Source organism: Aphidius gifuensis, linkage group LG5 (genome assembly GCF_014905175.1).
Source record: "Aphidius gifuensis isolate YNYX2018 linkage group LG5, ASM1490517v1, whole genome shotgun sequence".
Taxonomy (NCBI): Eukaryota; Metazoa; Arthropoda; class Insecta; order Hymenoptera; family Braconidae; genus Aphidius; species Aphidius gifuensis.
The window spans coordinates 10,044,339-10,063,037 of record NC_057792.1 but is presented as its reverse complement, the minus strand read 5'-3'; the positions used below and the strand labels follow the sequence as shown (position 1 = coordinate 10,063,037).

Here is an 18,699-nt window from a genome sequence, read left to right as displayed (position 1 = left end):
ACAAGTTTTCTTAAATTAATTCTTTATTTTTTTTAAAAAAACATAATTTGTCTCAAATTGAAAAAAAATATTTTCTCAAAACAAGACATTTTTTCTCAAATTAATTATTTTTTTTTTCAACTTAAGACAAAAAAGTTCCAAGAAAAAATTTTCTAAACTGTAGCAATTTTTTTTCTCAGTGTGTATGACAGTTCATATGTCTCAATGTTGGTAGATTATATAATTTTTTATCCGGTGGACAATCAAGATCATAAAGGTTGATGATTGTTGCAAGCTGTGATTTCAAAATTTCTGATAGCCATTTTTTTTTTCAGCACCTTTTACATAGATATATTTCAAATCTCCACCTAGTTTTTCATTAATTATATTTGATATTTCACGATAGTCAACATCCTCAGCACTCCATAATATTCCATGCACGTTGATCAGATCTGGGTACACATCAAACTTGATCTGGTTTCAGATCAAATCTTAAATGATCATCTCTGACTAGATCAAATTTGATCTGGACCCAGATCAAATCGTATCTGACCAGATCAAAACTTGATCGGCGCCAGATCAAATCTTATCTAACCAGATCAAACTTGATTTCACTAGATCTAACTAGATGGAACTTGATCTGCGCCCAGATCAAATCTTATCTGACCAGATCAAACTTGATCTAACCACATCTGACTAGATCTAGTTTGATAAAACTTGATCTGCACTTAGAACAAACTAGATCACGGGTGAATGAATGTTCAAGAAGAAAAATTTTCTTACGTTTTATAATCACTGCCGTGGTTGAGTAGGTAAGGCTCTGGAATTTCACACCAGAAGCATTGAGTTCAAGTCCGAGTGATGTCAATTTTTTATCGTAAAAATATAGAATTCTCAATTGTATTTCATGGAAACTATAAGAAAAAAAACCAAATTCTTTAATCGAGCATTGTCTAATTTGAAATTATTTTTATTAAATTAATAAATTTTTATCCAGATCGAGTCAGATCAAGCCATATCAAGTCAGATCAAGTTAGATCAAGTCAGATCAAGTTAGATCAAGCCAGATCAAGTTCGGTCTGAAGGCATGTGGTCACTAGCATAGTTTTTGGACCAAGTTCTATGCCATAGCACTTGTGTCACTATATCTCACTAGAAATTTACAAGAAAATGGCTGCCGAGGACTATGTTAAAAAAATGCTGCATGCAGCATTTCAGCGTAGAACTGCTAACTTCACACTAGTTTTTTTTGATACAGCCAACATTGAAAAATTACAACAACAATGGTTAGCATTGTTAATAAATTTGTTTGTTTATATTTACACATGTATAGTACATATATATAATGATTGACTGTCAAAATATCAAATTGTCAACAAATAAAAAAGGTTATATTTTTATTTATTTTTTATGTGTTTGTAAGCAAGTTGGTACAGCTGAAACAATTTCAAAAAACGATTAAAACGCCGCCCTATAGCCGTTATATGTGAACTTTTTCTTCCATAGTGCTATGGCATAGAACTTGGTCAAAAAACTATGCTAGTGGCCACAAGCCTTGAAAATTGTCGAATAATCCTTATCGGGCTCGATCTGGAATATGCCTGTTAGTGGCCACAAGCCTTGAAATTGTTCAATAATCCTTATCGGGTTTGATCTGGAATATGCCTGATCTGATTTGATCTGATAATTTTCCTCTGGGTTCAATCAATCAAGTTAACTCCGACGTCCTTCTATGCGTCAATTCTAGGGATGTGAAAAAATTTTGTGACCGTCACATGACCATTTTGTGACGCCGTCTGTGACCGTCTGTGACGCGGGCAAAAATCGTGACCATTTTCATGACCCAACTTTTGTGACCAAATTTATGACGACTTATCGACTGACCGTCAGTTTTACATCTAGTATGCCATCTATTGAATTTTTTCGTATTTTTTTTTTTTATCAAAAGAGACAGAGTTGAAAGTCTTATAAATTATTGATAAACAATTAAAGCAATAAATAAACATTTAAAATTAATTGCCTAATTACAGTTGTACAGCGCATGCGCGTAGATTTTTTTATCTTAGTATATCAATCGAGGTGACAGCTGTAAAAGATGGCGGCGGATGTTTATTTACAATAAAAATTATCAACAACAACAACAACAACAACAAGTACGAATAAAAATTTAAATTAAATTAAATAAATAAATTTATCAAAGTATTCAAATTATGTTTAATTTATCTGAAATATTTTTACTCTAAATTTTGTTCGGTTTAAAAATAAAAATTAAATTAAATAAAATTATCAAATTATTCAGATTATGTTTAATTTATCTCAAATATATTGGTAATTTTGTATTCATAACTTATTGATTACCAATCAATTTATTTTATTCATCCATTTTTAAAACATAATTATGTAAATATTATATGATTGTAGTCTATAATTTATTTATATAATTATTTAAAAATACACATTTATTCAATTTTTTTTATTTTTCAAAAGGCTTTTAATAACAAATATGTAACTCCAAATATCTATTTACACATACAATCAACGGCATCCCTACTTCATTTCTTCTCTATCTAAAAATATATTTATTTTTTTTTAATCACAAATCTACATTATCATTTTGCTGCGACTTTGCCATCTACGTTCGGCTACGTAGTACGCATTTCGAAAGTGTACTGGAGATGGCGCAAAAACTAGTTATATGTGATGTGATACCACAGAATTTACCAGGAATATTAAATTACCATGAGAATGATGCAAGTTATGCAATTAAGTATATTTAATCAATTTAATAATAATTAATAATTTAAATTAACTAATATTTATTTACAGCAAAACAAGGTGTATTTTAAATAATAAATAAATGAACCAATATAATAAAATTTACTTATTTTTATTTTTCAAGAGATTTTTAATATTTTCACTTTCAAAGTTATTTTTTGACTGACTAAAAAAGAAAGATTATTTTATTTTTTTCATGAATTTTCTTGGTTTCTTTTGTTTAGGAAAATTCATGTAAATTAACCAAAGGGAAAAAAAGGAAAAAAATATTGGAAAAATATATAGTAGAAAAAAAAAAATAATAATAATTTACATTTTTCATTTTAATTTTATATATGTGTACGTAATTGTATGTGAACACGTTAGTGCGCTTACGCGACCGCTGCGAGCGCCACGTATTTACGAAACTATCGGCGTGAGACCTGTCAATCTTCTCTCTGATTTTGAATATTTTTGATATTAGTTGCAAATCTACTGCTGAAGAGAGATGTTTTATACAAATGGATAAAACTAAGGATGTCCAAAACTATGTTTCGAGCATTACCCCGGTGAAAATGTTTCTCCGCGATTTCTCCTGAATTTTTCCGCGATTACTCCGATTTTCTTCCGAATTGACCCATGCGAAGAGATGAGTGAAGAAAAGTATCAAAATTTTTTTCCGAATTTTCTCTGAATCGACTTGGGTGAAGAAACGTTCGGAAATATTTTTCCACGATGAAAATACGTGGAGAAACGTGTAAAAAAAAAATTTTTACGGCAGAGAAATTCTTCCGAAATTAACGACGAGAGAAAATTTTCCCACTCATTTCCCCACATTAATCAATTTGATAAAACGATCACGGGAGTTTTGTAGACCACTTACTTCGTAGGTACTTATCCCAGGTATCAACTTTTTTGAAAAAAAGCGTTCTCGAATTTTCATTTCTTTGAGAAAAAATGAACATCTCTATGCTTTGCGTTATGTAACAATCAATAATTAGTCATTTTTTTTTAGAAAAATTGAAAATTGAAAATGTTGGAAAAAAATTGAACAAATAGTGGAGAAAGTTGAAGAAAGGGCGGGGAGATTTGTCCGCTATTTCTCCAACCGTGTGAAAAAATAATTTTACTGCTGAGAAATTTTTTCTAAAATCAACGACAAGGAGAAATTTTTCCGTCGTTTCTCCGACTTAACTTGAGTAAGGGAACGTTCGGAATTATTTCTCCACAAAAAAAAACACATCCGGAGAAACATGTGAAAAAACTAATTTTACCACGGAGTAATTTTTCCGAAATCAACGACAAGGAGAAAATTTTTCTACTCATTTCTCCGCATGGGTCAATTTGGGAGAAATTGGAAGTAATCGCGGAGAAATTCGGAGTAACCGCAGAGAATTTCGGAGCTATCACGGAGAAATTCGTAAAAAGATTTTCACCAGAGTATGTTTTATACATGCTCATCTCTACTCTCATGAAGGACATGATATTTTTTTATAAATATCATAATCAGGGCCCATGAAGACAAGAGTCTCTAGTCTTCTTATCAGGGCCGCAATAATCAGTGAATTTTCGGCGTGGGATCTTTTTGTGAATGTATTTACGTCAACTGTACACAATCATCAAAAAAAAAAAAAAACTATAAAATTGAAAAAAAAAATTCTGATACTTAATTTTTTTTCTCGAAAACCGTTATTAAGAGAAAATAAAAACCCTAATGCCGTCACTAGATTTTTTAAGAGCGCATAATATGACCCAAATACGAAAACTCTATCTTCATTTTTACAAAAGTTGTGAACTGTGAAAAAAAAAATTCTGTTAAGGGAGAACGGTACGTATCATATCAACCAAAAGTTTTGTCCCTGAGCTCTATTTTTTGCCTGTACCAAAACCAGTCGCTGACGTGAATACTTTTGATTTTTTTTACCCACACGATTAAAAAAAAATTCACACCTACACAACAAAAGCGATTTGGCAACGTTTGATCTAAGTAGACACGAGATTTAGAGACGCAGTCGATAATATACCATCAAATTTATAACACGAATCCAATGCGCAGTTGCCATATTTTTGTTGACAAGAAAAAAAAAATGATAAAATTAGCGTTTTTTTTTTTTTTTAATACAAAATAATTCCGATCTATACTTTTTTTTGCAATAACTACTGTTTTGGAGGGTCATTTTTTCATTACTCCATAAGAGCCCATGTTAAATTTTTTTTTTTATAAACATTATAACTCTTAAACTAACTCTGTAAGAGACTTAGAAGTTTGTTTTAATAGATTCATCATAATTTTAACTATCTAAAAACGCAATAAAAAAAGAAGTTTATAATTTCCTTCAATGGTGGCCATTCTCCCTTAAATAGAAATTTTTGTTTAGGAAAAAAAAACACTTAAAAGAAGCAAAAAACAGTTTGGTAGGAAACAGAAATATGTCTCATTTGAAAAAAATGATATTCTCGATTATGTATTATTCCGGTTCAATTCGAGTATTAGAAACATCAAATACAGTGAAAAAAGATTCATTTAAAACCAATCATATCCTCCATTCAAAACAATTGGAGGAATTAAATTGATATTTTTTTTTCTTATTCAATAAATATAATTGTCTTGAAAAAAATCAAAAGTATCTAAATTTTAGACACTTTCATTTTGCCACATAACAAGTTTGGTTTTAATAATTACAAAAATGTTTAATATCTAGACACGGTAGTCTTGCTTTGTAACAGATTTTGTTACTTAAAAAACAGAAGTGTCTAAATTCTAGACACTGTTACGTCTTGCTTTGTAACACGTTTGGTTTTATTGATTACAAAAATGTCTAAATTCTAGACATTGTCGTCTTGCTTTGTAACAAGTTTAGTTTTATTAATTACAAAAATGTCTAAATTCTAGACGCGGTCGTCTTGCTCTGTAACAGATTTTGTTACTTAAAAAACAAAAATGTCAAAATTCTAGACACTGTTGTCTTGCTTTGTAACAAGTTTGGTTTTTTGAATTACAAAAATGTCTAAACTCTAGACACTGTCGTCTTGCTTTGTAACAAGTTTGGTTTTATTGATTACAAAAATGCTTAAATTCTAGACATTGTCGTCTTGCTTTGTAACAGATTTTGTTTCTTAAAAAACAAAAGTGTCTAAATTTTAGACACTGTCGTCTTGCTTTGTAACACGTTTGGTTTTATTAATTACAAAAATGTCTAAATTCTAGACATTGTCGTCTTGCTTGTTATAACAGATTTCGTTTTCTTGAAAACAAAAATGTCTAAATTTTAGACAATATTACGTCTTGCCTTATAACAGATTTGGTTTAATTTAAAACAAAATTGCCTAAAATTTAGACACTTTTTGTTTTGATGTAAACACTTGTACGCTTTGGTTTATGAATAAAGTCCTTCAATTTTAAATAGGTACAATTTGCCTTCTTATATGCGATAATATTCTTGAGTGAAAATAATAATATTTTTTCTTCATGGACACATATTGCCTCAAATTAAAACTTAATTTTTTAACGTTAAATTTGTTTCATTGTATATTTATATTATTAAAGTAAAATTTGTTTAATTAATTATATTAATTAATAAATTAAATTAATTAAACAAATTTTACTTTAATAATATAAATATACAATCAAACAAATTTAACGTGAACAAATCATCAAACTCAACAAGGATAAATAATTTATGGTTAAAAAATAAATTATGGCTAAAAAAAATTTACTCTGGAAATAATATTTAATTAAACGAATTTACAAATTTATATTTAGACATCTAACATTTGGTTCTTTGAAGAATTCGAAATTTGTCCAGTAGAATATAATTAAATTTTTTTTTTATCACAAGACTTGGCAAATTTATTCTATCTTAGCCAACGTGTACTTTGAGTTTACAAAAATCACAACCAAATCAAAATCTTGCGATGGCCGCGCGGGCTAAGATATGCGTTAAGAAATTAGAAGATAGTAGGTTCGGTTCTCGGTTAAGACTCAAAAATAGATTTAAGTTGTCGGATAGGTAGGCATATTCAAATATGATAACAATATGATGAAGAGTAAATAACAATAAAAAATATAATTTTTTTTTTTTTTTTTATTCAAAAACTTTTAAAATATCTTTTTACGTTTTGAGTTATACTATTATTGCTTTTAATTTAAAAAATAAAGTCTTGAAAAAAAAAAATTAAGTTTTGATTCGAGGCAATATGTGTCTATGAAGAAAGAATATTATTATTTTCACTCAAGAATATTATCGCATATAAGAAGGCAAATTCTATATAAAATTGAGGGACTTTATTCATAAACCAAGACGTATCATCAAAACAAAAAGTGTCGAAATTTTAGGCAATTTTGTTTTAAATTAAACCAAATCTATTATAAGGCAAGACGTAATATTGTCTAAAATTTAGACATTTTTGTTTTTAAGAAAACGAAATCTGTTATAAAGCAAGACGACATTGTCTAGAATTTAAACATTTTTGTAATCAATAAAATCAAACGTGTTACATAGCAAGACGTAACAGTGTCTAGAATTTAGACACTTTTGTTTTTTAAGTAACAAAATCTGTTACAAAGTAAGACAATCGTGTCTAGAATTTAGACATTTTTGTAATTCGTAAAACCAAACTTGTTACGAACGAAGACGAAAGTGTCTAAAATTCATATACTTTTGATTTTTTTCAAGACAATTATATTTATTGAATAAGAAAAAAAAATATTAATTTAATTCCTCCAATTGTTTTAAATGAAGGATATGATTGGTATAAAATAAATCTTTTATCGCTTTTTTTGATGTTTCTAATACGCGAATCGAGATTAATTTTTTCTTTCAACCAAACTGTTTTTTACTTCTTTTAAATGTTTCTTAGACAAAAATTTCTATTTAACAGAATTTTTTGTCTTAATTTCAACAAAAAATTTTAACAGTGTATGATATGCAAAAAAATTCCATTGGGAGTTCTTTAACTCATTATTAAAAAATATTATATTTTTTCAATTGTTGCTATGCGATGAATGATCATTTTGGTCTATTGCGCATCCCTACTCCCGAATCCTCTTCCCATATTTTATGTTCTCTATCATATTCCTAGTTTTTAAAGATTAAATTATAAAGTAATAAATTTATGTTCAAGAACTTTTTTTATTTTAAATAAACATTTTGGAGTAATTTGGAGTAATTATAAAAATAATGCTGTCACTTTATCAATGTACACTACACCACACAGTTATGTTGGGATTTTGAGAGTAGGGATGCGCAATGGACCGAAATGATTAATCAGCGCATAGCAACAATTAAAAAGTTATAATATTTTTTAATAATAAATTGGAGAACTTTCAATGCGATTTTTTCGCATACTATAATTCTCCAAAGAAATATCTTCCAAGTAAAAACAAAAAAAGTTAAAAATTCTAAAAATTCAAGCTGCCTGCCCTCCTAAATCTTAATTAATTAATATTAATTAAACTATTAAGATCCAAAGAAAATAAACTTTACTCCAATATTCTCCAAAAAAAACTCCAAAAGAATCCATATGATAGTTTATTCTGATTCCATCAACCCCACTCTACACACAGAGAAGGATATGTTAACAGTTAACATATCCTGTTTAATGCTAACATATGCCATGTTAAAATGGGTGGTGGCTGATAAGTTTACATCAAAGATATATTTATTAACATTAAACATACGTATCTTAATAGTTAATATGCGTATGTTAACTATTAAGATATCTGTAATTGACACAATTTGAAGGTTAGCCCTGGCGGAAATGGTGAGAGCTAAGCCAGAAGAAAACGATATCGCTTTTGTCGCCAAAGCCAGAGCAAAACCAGAGCAAAGCCAGAGATAATAAATAAAAACTTAACGAATATTAACGATATCAAACGTTAATTTGGGCTTTATATAGATATATTATTTAAATTCAATTACTATTTAACTTATTTTTGGCAATAATATTGATGTAAAGAGATAAATATAAGTAGAACAAGTAATGTAAAAGTTGACAGATTTTGACGTTTTGAGGTTGACTTAAATCGACTAAACACAAAAATCCCTAGCGTGAAGCAATAGTAAATCCAGACCTGTTCCAGAGTAAAGCCAGACTAAGAGTAAAAAAAACATTTATTTATAACAATATCACTAATTATCAATAAACAATAATAAATTAATGAATTTTAATGACTTTTAGAGACGTTTTTATTATTAAAATTAATTTTTCGCTTAAAAAAAAAAAAAAAAACACATCAATCTCTGGCAATACAAAAGCCAGAGGAAAGCCAGAGTAAAACCAGACAAAAGCCAGAGCAAAGTCAGAGTAAAGCCAGACTTGTAAAATAGACATTTATTTATAACAATATCCCTAATTATTAATAAACAATAATAAATTAATGAATTTTAATGACTTTTAGAGATTTTTTTATTATTACAATTAATTTTTCGCTTAAAAAAAAAAAAAAAAACACATCAATCTCTGGCAATACAAAAGCCAGAGGAAAGCCAGAGTAAAGCCAGAGTAAAACCAGACAAAAGCCAGAGCAAAGCCAGAGTAAAGCCAGACTTGTAAATAAGACATTTATTTATAACAATAGCACTAATTATTAATAAACAATAATAAATTAATGAATTTTAATGACTTTTAGAGACTTTTTATTAATATAATTAATTTTTAGCGTGAAAAAAAAAAAAAACACATCAAGTCTGGCTTAACTCTGGCTTTACTCTGGCTTTACTCTGGCTTTTGTATTGCCAGAGATTGATGTGTTTTTTTTTTTTTTTTTAAGCGAAAAATTAATTGTAATAATAAAAAAATCTCTAAAAGTCATTAAAATTCATTAATTTATTATTGTTTATTAATAATTAGGGATATTGTTATAAATAAATGTCTATTTTACAAGTCTGGCTTTACTCTGGCTTTGCTCTGGCTTTTGTCTGGTTTTACTCTGGCTTTACTCTGGCTTTCCTCTGGCTTTTGTATTGCCAGAGATTGATGTGTTTTTTTTTTTTTTTTTAAGCGAAAAATTAATTTTAATAATAAAAACGTCTCTAAAAGTCATTAAAATTCATTAATTTATTATTGTTTATTGATAATTAGTGATATTGTTATAAATAAATGTTTTTTTTACTCTTAGTCTGGCTTTACTCTGGAACAGGTCTGGATTTACTATTGCTTCACGCTAGGGATTTTTGTGTTTAGTCGATTCAAGTCAACCTCAAAACGTCAAAATCTGTCAACTTTTACATTACTTGTTCTACTTATATTTATCTCTTTACATCAATATTATTGCCAAAAATAAGTTAAATAGTAATTGAATTTAAATAATATATCTATATAAAGCCCAAATTAACGTTTGATATCGTTAATATTCTGTATTTATTATCTCTGGCTTTGCTTTGGTTTTGCTCTGGCTTTGGCGACAAAAGCGATCACGCCAGTTCTGCCAGGGAGGCTGATAGACGATAGTTGAAGACATTTACGTATGTAAATATGAAAATCGAATGTAAAATCAAGAATGAATTTACAAAAAAACTACATTTTAATAAATTTATGACAACACAAGTACATATTATATTATATTACAATTAGAATAGTATCACAATATAATGTCAAAAAAAAAAGATTACAAGAAGTAGACTGGCGCATCAAAATATTTGGCCGCGTAAAGATACGTATGTTAACTATAAACATACGTATGTTAACAGTTAAGATATCTATGTTTATTGTTAATATATATATTGTTACATTTTAGGGTTAAAATAAAAGATATCTCTTTTCTATTTAAATTAATAGGTCTTTATTCATTTGCTATTCTATTGCAACTGCAACTTAACTCTTTCTCTCATCTCTTTCTCGTTACTAAGGTCGTCATTTGTTATTAACTAATTCTATTGTCTGTCTCTGTCTATCATAAGGGAAGAGGGAGCGATTAACTCCATATTCGTAACAATATCTTAACATTAAACTTTTGTATGTTTAATGTAAACATATTGGTATGTTAACTGTTAACTTATTCTCTGAGTGTAATTAGAAGTGAACAATTTTTTTTATTTTTTTCCATTGAAAGACAAATTCTGTTATTATCAATACAAATTATCCCATTACTTTTCCTTTAAAAATAAAAAAAAAGTCATTAAATAATATTTATTTTTCGAGGTTTCTATTGCAATTGTTTATTAACAATTCCAAAAAAAAATCCTTTTAAATAATTCTTTTTTCATCTTTGAAGAGGAAAACGTGGGCTGATGATAGCAGAATCCGTATTTTAGTGGAAAAAAATATAAAAAATTGTTTATTAACGATTGCATGTCACCTCGAACAATTTTTAACATTTATTCATAAATATTGTTGGACAATTTTCTTTTTTATTCTTAAAGAGAGAGCATACTTAAACCAATAAATGCAGGATTCATATTTAAGTATGAATCCATTAGTGGTTAAAAAAAAATTGTTTACTCTAAAATTTTAATTAACAATACTTTGTTATTGTTAATTATGTACAAATCTTGATTCTATCATATTGACAGGTTCACGTGCCCTATTTAAAAATGAATCTATACATTTGTTTTTTTTTGTGATTGAATTTTTTTCTATTTATAACCAGAGCCGGGAAGTTCGTCTGTTATTTCAGCTTGCCGTAATAACATGGCAACATGGTGAAATATAGTTTAAAAAAAAGACGATCTGAACCTCGTACATGGAAAAAATGGCCTAAAAAAATGGCCTTTTTTTTTTTTGGCCTCTTAAAAATGGCCTCAAAAAATGGCTAAAAGAGGCCAAAAACACAAGGCTTTTTTTTAAAGCCATTTTTAAGAAGCCAAAAAAAAAATAAGGCCATTTTTTGAGGCCATTTTTAAGAGGCCAAAAAATAAAGGCCAGTTTTTGAGGCCATTTTTTCCATGTACGAGGTTCAGATCGTCTTTTTTTTAAACTATATTCCACCATGTTGCCATGGTATTTACGGCAAGCTGAAATAACAGACGAACTTCCCGGCTCTGTTTATAACACATTAACTACTCTTTTATTTATAACAATCTAATTAAATTATAGTGAATCATTTGAAGGCTATGGGCATTAATATTTTTTGACAGATAAAATGTTGTATAAAACTTATAATCACATAATATCATATAATATCATATCATAACAAAAAAAAAAACCTAGTTTTTTTTACAAAAAGAAGCGTCAAGTATTCAAAATCGTTTAGCTATTTTATTTTTTTAATACAAAAAGATGTGGTACCAAAAAAATTCAAGAATTAAATATATTTTCAATGCATATAATTAAGTCTTAACTGTTGACAAAATTTCAAACTTGACCCCACCTGGTTCAATGTATATTATACACATATATACATATGAAATTTAAATTTATTTATTCATTTATTTATTTATTTACTTATTTATTGACAGTTTCAACAGATTACTCCATTAACAGGTTACAGCTGATAAACAATTTGTTAAAATTATACATATTAAAAATTAGTTAGATTATTTGTTGACTAATATATATTTTTTTTTTTTTGTTGCTTTTTTTTTTTTTTTTTTTTCAAAAAATACTTATAATTTAAAAACTAAAAATTAAAAAAGGTCTATAAATTACAAATTTACTTGATGATAAATTACATTGATAATCAGTCAATAACAAATTCATTAATTACAATTAAAATTGGTGAGAAAAAGTAATATGTTCAAGTGAGGTATCTAGATGTCTTTCCTGTTAATTAGATAATTGGGAAAAAAAAGTGGGGTCAAGTTTAAAATTTTGTCAACAGTTAAGACTTAATTATATGCATTATGCAATTATGTTTTGTGTTGCTTCGATTTGATTTCATTTTATAATGTTTGTCAGAATGCCCTATCTTTTGAGAGAAATTTCAGGAAAAACGCAATTTCTGGAACTGCAATAATCCCAATTATTTAACAACATATGGCGGGCGCACCATCGATGAGATATTGAATACTGTCCTGATATAAAGGTTCTTTCACACCATTCTACTATTCTTGCTCAATTTTATTTTATAATGTTGTCGAATAGCTCTGGACTTGGAAGCCATAATGCTTTGATCTGATTTGGGTTTAGAATGTTTGTCAGAGTGTGGTAAGGTTTTAAAGAAATATCAAGAAAAACGTAATTTCTGAAATTGATTTTAAACTTTAAAAAAAAAGTTTACATCTAAAAAATCTGTTTTTTTTTATTAAAAAGTTTAATATTGTTTCAATAGGATGATCAGAAGACAAAATATCTTCATCTCATCAATCATATTTTAAAATAAATTCCCAAAAAATGGGAGGGTTAGGGTTAGCTTTATGCCGTGTATATTAGGCGCGGTAGTTATCTCGTTCGTCCACTTTCTTTTTTTTTCTCATACTTGACGCGAGGCACTACCGTGCCTCTTGATACTAGTACATTAGTACACCTGATGATCAGGATTCGCGCCCATATCCCAACGACATATGGTGCGCGCACCAACGCTGCGATATTGAATACTGTAGCACGATCGATGCGACATTGAATACTGTACTGATATAAATAAAGGCTCTTTCACACCATTCTACTATTATTGCTCAATTTTATTTTATAAGGTTGTCGAATTGCTCTGAACTTGGAAGCCATAATGCTTTGATATAAAATTTCGTTCTATAAAGTTTGTCAGAGTGCCCTAACTTTTTAAAGAAATCCAAGAAAAAACGCAATTTCTGAAAATGATTTTGAAGTTTAAAAAAAAAGTATACATCTAAAAAATCTGTTTTTTTTTCTATAAAAAAGTGTGATATTGATTTAATAAAATGATTAGAAGACATAATATATTTATCTGATCAATCATATTTTAAAATAATTTCCCAAGGAATTGGAGAGTTAGGGTTAGCTTTATGCCGATAATATATAGGCACGGTAGTTAATCTCGTTTCTCCCACTTTTTTTTTTTCTCATACTTGACGCGAGGCACTACCGTGCCTCTTGATATTTAATACTACTATATTGCGCATCGCCTATGCTTTCCCATAAGTGGGCTGTTCGGATTTATTACGGTGCCGACAATCTTTCTGTCGCAGTCATAATCCATTCGATTCACACGTATGCACAATGAATTTGCGTGAGTTACCGAATGTTTTCGAGCTTCCACTCGAATAATAATTCGGACATACGCAAAAGATTTTTGTCGAGCAGTATGACTGCGACAGAGAGATTGTCTGCACCGTAATAAATCCGAACAAAATCATACCCTATATATGCGCAATATAGTAGTATTAAATATGTATGCATAATATGTCAACAAACACACATACATATGTATATGCAATTAGCGCCACCTATATGAATTTATACACCGATGCACGTGATCAATCTAAACTCCAATCAAAATGTGCACAAATTATTGCGGCAATCAAATTCAAATTTCAGGTGGCAAGTTTGAAATTCATCAAGCGCTGCCATGACACCAATGCTTTTTTTTTATATAGGAATATAGGATATACATTACAGCCGGGAAGTTTGTCTGTTATTTCAGTTTGCGGTAAACACCATGGCAACATGGTGAAATATAGTTTAAAAAAAAGACGATCTGAACCTCGTACATGAAAAAAATAGCCTCAAAAAATGGCCTTATTTTTTTGGCTTTTTTAAATAGCCTTATGTTTTTGGCCTCTTAAAAATGGCCTCATGTTTTTGGTCTCAGAAATTATTTATTTAATTACATTTATTTTAGTTTAAAAAACTAACCATTTTTGAGAGGCCAAAAATATGAGGTCATTTTAAAGGGCCATTTTTAATCGGCCAAAAAAAATAAGGCCATTTTTTGAGGCTATTTTTAAGAGGCCAAAAACATAAGGCCATTTTTAAGAGGCCATTTTAAAAGGCCATTTTCAAGAAGCCAAAAAAAATAAGGTCATTTTTTTCATGTACGAGGTTCAGATCGTCTTTTTTTTAAACTATATATTTCACCATGTTGCCATGGTGCTTACGGCAAACTGAAATAACAGACGAACTTCCCGGCTCTGTTAATAATAAATAATAACGGAGCAATAACTCGTCATGACAACTTTATGTTTCAGAATCAATCGCATTAATCTCGAAAAATCACTTTATTAAAAAAAACTTAATATTTATAAATTCACCAGGCAGAATCTGGCAGCTATAGCTTCATACAAAAAATGAGTAGAGCTCATATCAATAATTACATATATTATAACAATATTTATAATTACATCTATTTTATATTGGTTAATTATTATGTAATTTTCATTTATTTACCATGATTAATTCCTTGTTAGGAAAACACGTTGAGATCGTGCGAATTATTTTTTTGGTATCATTTTCAACCTCAAATAATCGTTTACTGTTTCAAAAAAAAAATATAGTACATGAAAAAATATAGTATATAAATTTGATATTAGATATTTAATTCCAAGAAAAGATAAATTAATTGACCGATTGGTCTAAGAAATATTGCTATTCAACAGCTGAAATTTAGTTATAATCGAGCGAAGTATGCTGTCGGTTGAACGTAGTAAAAGTCCACTTATATATCGTTCATGCATGTACAGATAAATGATATTTCGAATAGTTCTGTAGTTCAGCTAAACTTAACTAGTTTTTTCTTCGTTGGCTTTAAGGTTGATTCCCAGTCGCATCACCGAACCAATATTTATGCCACGAAGGGCCCGTATATCAATAACGCTATTTTTTATTCCCGTGTCCTAAAATTTTTTGTGGCGCCACTGATGAAAAAACTAAGTTCTTTAGTAGTATGTGTGTGCGTGGCTACACACTAGCAAGCGAAGATTACATCGTACACTGAAACCATGCTTTTGTTCATGCTGCGTGCTGCGCTTCTCGCGAAATTTTTGAATTTTAAAGTTATTTATTTTTAAAACGCAACAGACGAAATACTAAAAATTTATATCAAAAATTTATCTTTTCTAGCACTACAACCTGATAGAAATTTAACGTTTTCTGTTGCGTTTTGAAAAAGTTATTAATAAAAATATGATGTACCGCCTATACCTTGCGTGTTAAAGTTGTCAACTTCGACAGTAAATATCTCAAAAAAACCACACAAAAAAAAATTGAAAAAAATTGACAATGTAGATAATTATTTCATTTAAACATAAGATAAAAAAAAAAAAAAATCTGTTGCGATTTCAGATTTCCAGAATCAACCTTAACTGATGCACAAACAAGAAAAATTTTCAGGTACGAAGATGAATTTCTGTTAAAATTTTTACAGGACCTAACTTCAAACTTTCTGCTCCAATAACTCAGATAATATCTTTTTTCTATGATGAAGTGTTTTTAGGTGGTCTCATATTTGTTTTTCATGTATATTTTGAGTAAATCCACTGTTCATAGAGATGGAAAGAAACAAGAATCATACAAGCACAAGCCCAAATAACCACAAAACTAAGCCAGTGTTGTCCAGCGAACGGACTCATGAACTTGTTCCTAACCCCAAGACCAATAACTGAATTTGTTTTTTTTCTCGCATAATAAACTAAAAACGTAGGCAATAAATATTGAATACCAACACCGGCAAACGATCCTGTCAACCCAACCAAAACTTTAAGATTTTTTGTGGTCATTGCAATTGCATATGGTGGAAAAATCGCAAGTATTGGGAATAATATTTCACGAATAAAGTAATTGTAAGTGGAATTGTCACTGCCAAGAAATAATGATTGTAAATTGTTTTTAAGGGTTATAGCAATTACCGGAAAACTTGTTGAGAGTGTAAAAACTGGAAAAACAGCTAAATAATATTCGCTGATTAAGAGTAACGTATTATCAGTTTTTGAACAGAAACCATTTCCACGTGGACTAAAGTCAAGTGTGTATAAATCGTCTAGATGTTGAAAAGCGAATGTACCAGTAAGGGCTAAGAGAAGGTAGAATAATGCGATAAGAATATAGTCAAAAGACAAAGATCGATTGATATTCATTTTGTTAGTGATTGGTGCAACTAGTGCAGGTAATGAGTGATGACACATAAATGAATAGACGCATACTCCAAAAAGTCCAGGTATTCCTGAAAAACCAAATAATTAAATGCAATTATCATGAGGATCAAAATTTCTTGAGCGAAGTTACGAATGGTCAAGTATTTACCAACTAAAGCAACAGCAGGTGGTGAATTTCGAGGTCCCGAAACAATTAATATTCTCAATGCATAAAGGATCATAAAACTAAATGCAATCCATCTCATTCCAGATGTTATTAATTGTAAATATTTTGTTTTTTGGACATTGAAAAACACAAAAGGACCAAGAATTGTGATAAACGCCGTAAGAAACATTCTGTAAGCATCCATGCGATTGTAATATAAACCCTCCCAGCAGACTGCAGAGTCTGGTATTGTCTCGTTGCAACTTATATTTACAGGCTGATGAGTACACGCGACATCTGCCATCGATTTTCCGATTGCAGTTGCATAAATACTGAGATCGCCATACAAATATACAATAAGACATATGTAAAATAGACTCGTACCCAATTTATCAAAAAATATTGTGGCCATTTCTCCCATTTCCATTTTTTCATCAATAACGTAGTAACGACTGCTAGCAAAATCTGGGCTGCCCCTTCCAGAACGCCGGCGATTCTGTAACAACTGAGATACCAACGGTGTGTCTTCCGAGTCAGAATTTGATGGTTCATGATCAGCAGAATTCTACAACAATCAAAACGCTAGCTAGGTTAATGTAACTAAGAAATATAACTTACATATAATATTTTGTTATAGATTAATTCATAAAATTTTTATTTACTCGCTTTTGATCCTGGATTTTATTCCAATGTGTTATTGCATTCGCCGATGCCATTGCCTCGATTACAAAAGTCGCTGTTATAAAGCTATTGAAAAATTGAAAATAAATTTTATAAAACACTATATAAAAAGAAAAACATTTTTATGAATTCAAAGTACTGTGTTCATTTCGATTTTGAAGTATATTTAGTATATTTTTTTAGTTTACCTGATTAACGCAAGTATAGTAATAACAAAAATTCCAAGAAGCCATCCTGAACGTGCAAAAACAGCTGGTAAAGTGAGTGCTCCAGTTCCAACAATCAAATTGAATATGTAAACTAATCCAACCTAAAATAAAATGTTCATTTTTAAAAATTCCAATACTGTGATGATTATGATAATGGAACATGAACAATTGACAGCTGCATTGTTTATATACGCTACGTCAAGGAAAAGGTAGTTAAAATTGATTTATTGGCACTTACGCTTGTTGAGTACTGGTTTTGAGTGCGGTATTCAGGCATGCTGATAAATTTTTTAGTTGACAAATTTTAACTATAATCCTATCCCTATGTATAAGAAATAATAAATATGAGCATTCAGCAACAATCAGCAACAATCAGCAAATTCAACCATGTACGCAAGCATTATTATTATTATACCAGTGTTGGCCGTTGGGTCAGCGTTGCCAGCAGTCCGATTCACAGGGCAAATTTTTTACAATTTAGGGCTATTTTTTGCCGCTGATGGCGCTTGTAAAATTTTTTTCATATAGATTTTACATACAAAAGCTTCACAAGCGCCGCCAGTGGAGGAAAAAAGCCCTAAATTGTAATGCCCTGTGAATTGAACTGCAGCACCCGTATTCAGCAGTCCAATTCACAGGGCATTACAATTTAAGGCTTTTTTCCTCCACTGGCGGCGCTTGTACAGCTTTTGTATGTGAAATCTATATAAAAAAAATTTTACAAGCGCCATCGGTGGCAAAAAAAAGCCTTAAATTGTATAAAATTTGCCCTGTGAATAGTGAATACGGGTGCAGAGGATGTTCTCATTAGGGCGTTTTTTTTCCGATGGTGGCGTTTGTGGAGCTTTTCTATGTGAAATCTATATAAAAAAAATTTTGTCGAGCGCCATCAGCGGAAAAAAAAAGCCCTAATGAGAACAATGTTGCCCCGTGAATACGGCAGTCCAATTCACAGCAGTCCAATTCACAGAGCAAATTTTTTACAATT

General features: G+C 29.6%; 1 protein-coding gene across 2 annotated transcripts; it reads right to left on the bottom strand.

The window, feature by feature from the left end:
- Positions 1-15,539: 15,539 nt before the first annotated feature.
- On the bottom strand, positions 15,540-18,210 carry LOC122857571 (transmembrane protein 104 homolog). 2 transcript variants are annotated; one of them, XM_044159817.1, is made up of 6 exons: positions 17,950-18,164; positions 17,691-17,812; positions 17,484-17,568; positions 17,206-17,386; positions 16,825-17,118; positions 15,540-16,744 (listed from the first exon to the last, which is right to left on the bottom strand). In XM_044159817.1, the coding sequence occupies exons 1-6, from the start codon at positions 17,986-17,988 to the stop codon at positions 16,038-16,040; spliced, it is 1,428 nt and encodes a 475-aa protein (XP_044015752.1). In that variant the 5' UTR covers positions 17,989-18,164; the 3' UTR covers positions 15,540-16,037. The 2 variants fall into 2 exon arrangements, with proteins under 2 accessions (XP_044015752.1, XP_044015751.1); XM_044159816.1 differs by having other exon boundaries at positions 16,825-17,386; positions 17,950-18,210.
- Between the last annotated feature and the right edge of the window lie 489 nt (positions 18,211-18,699).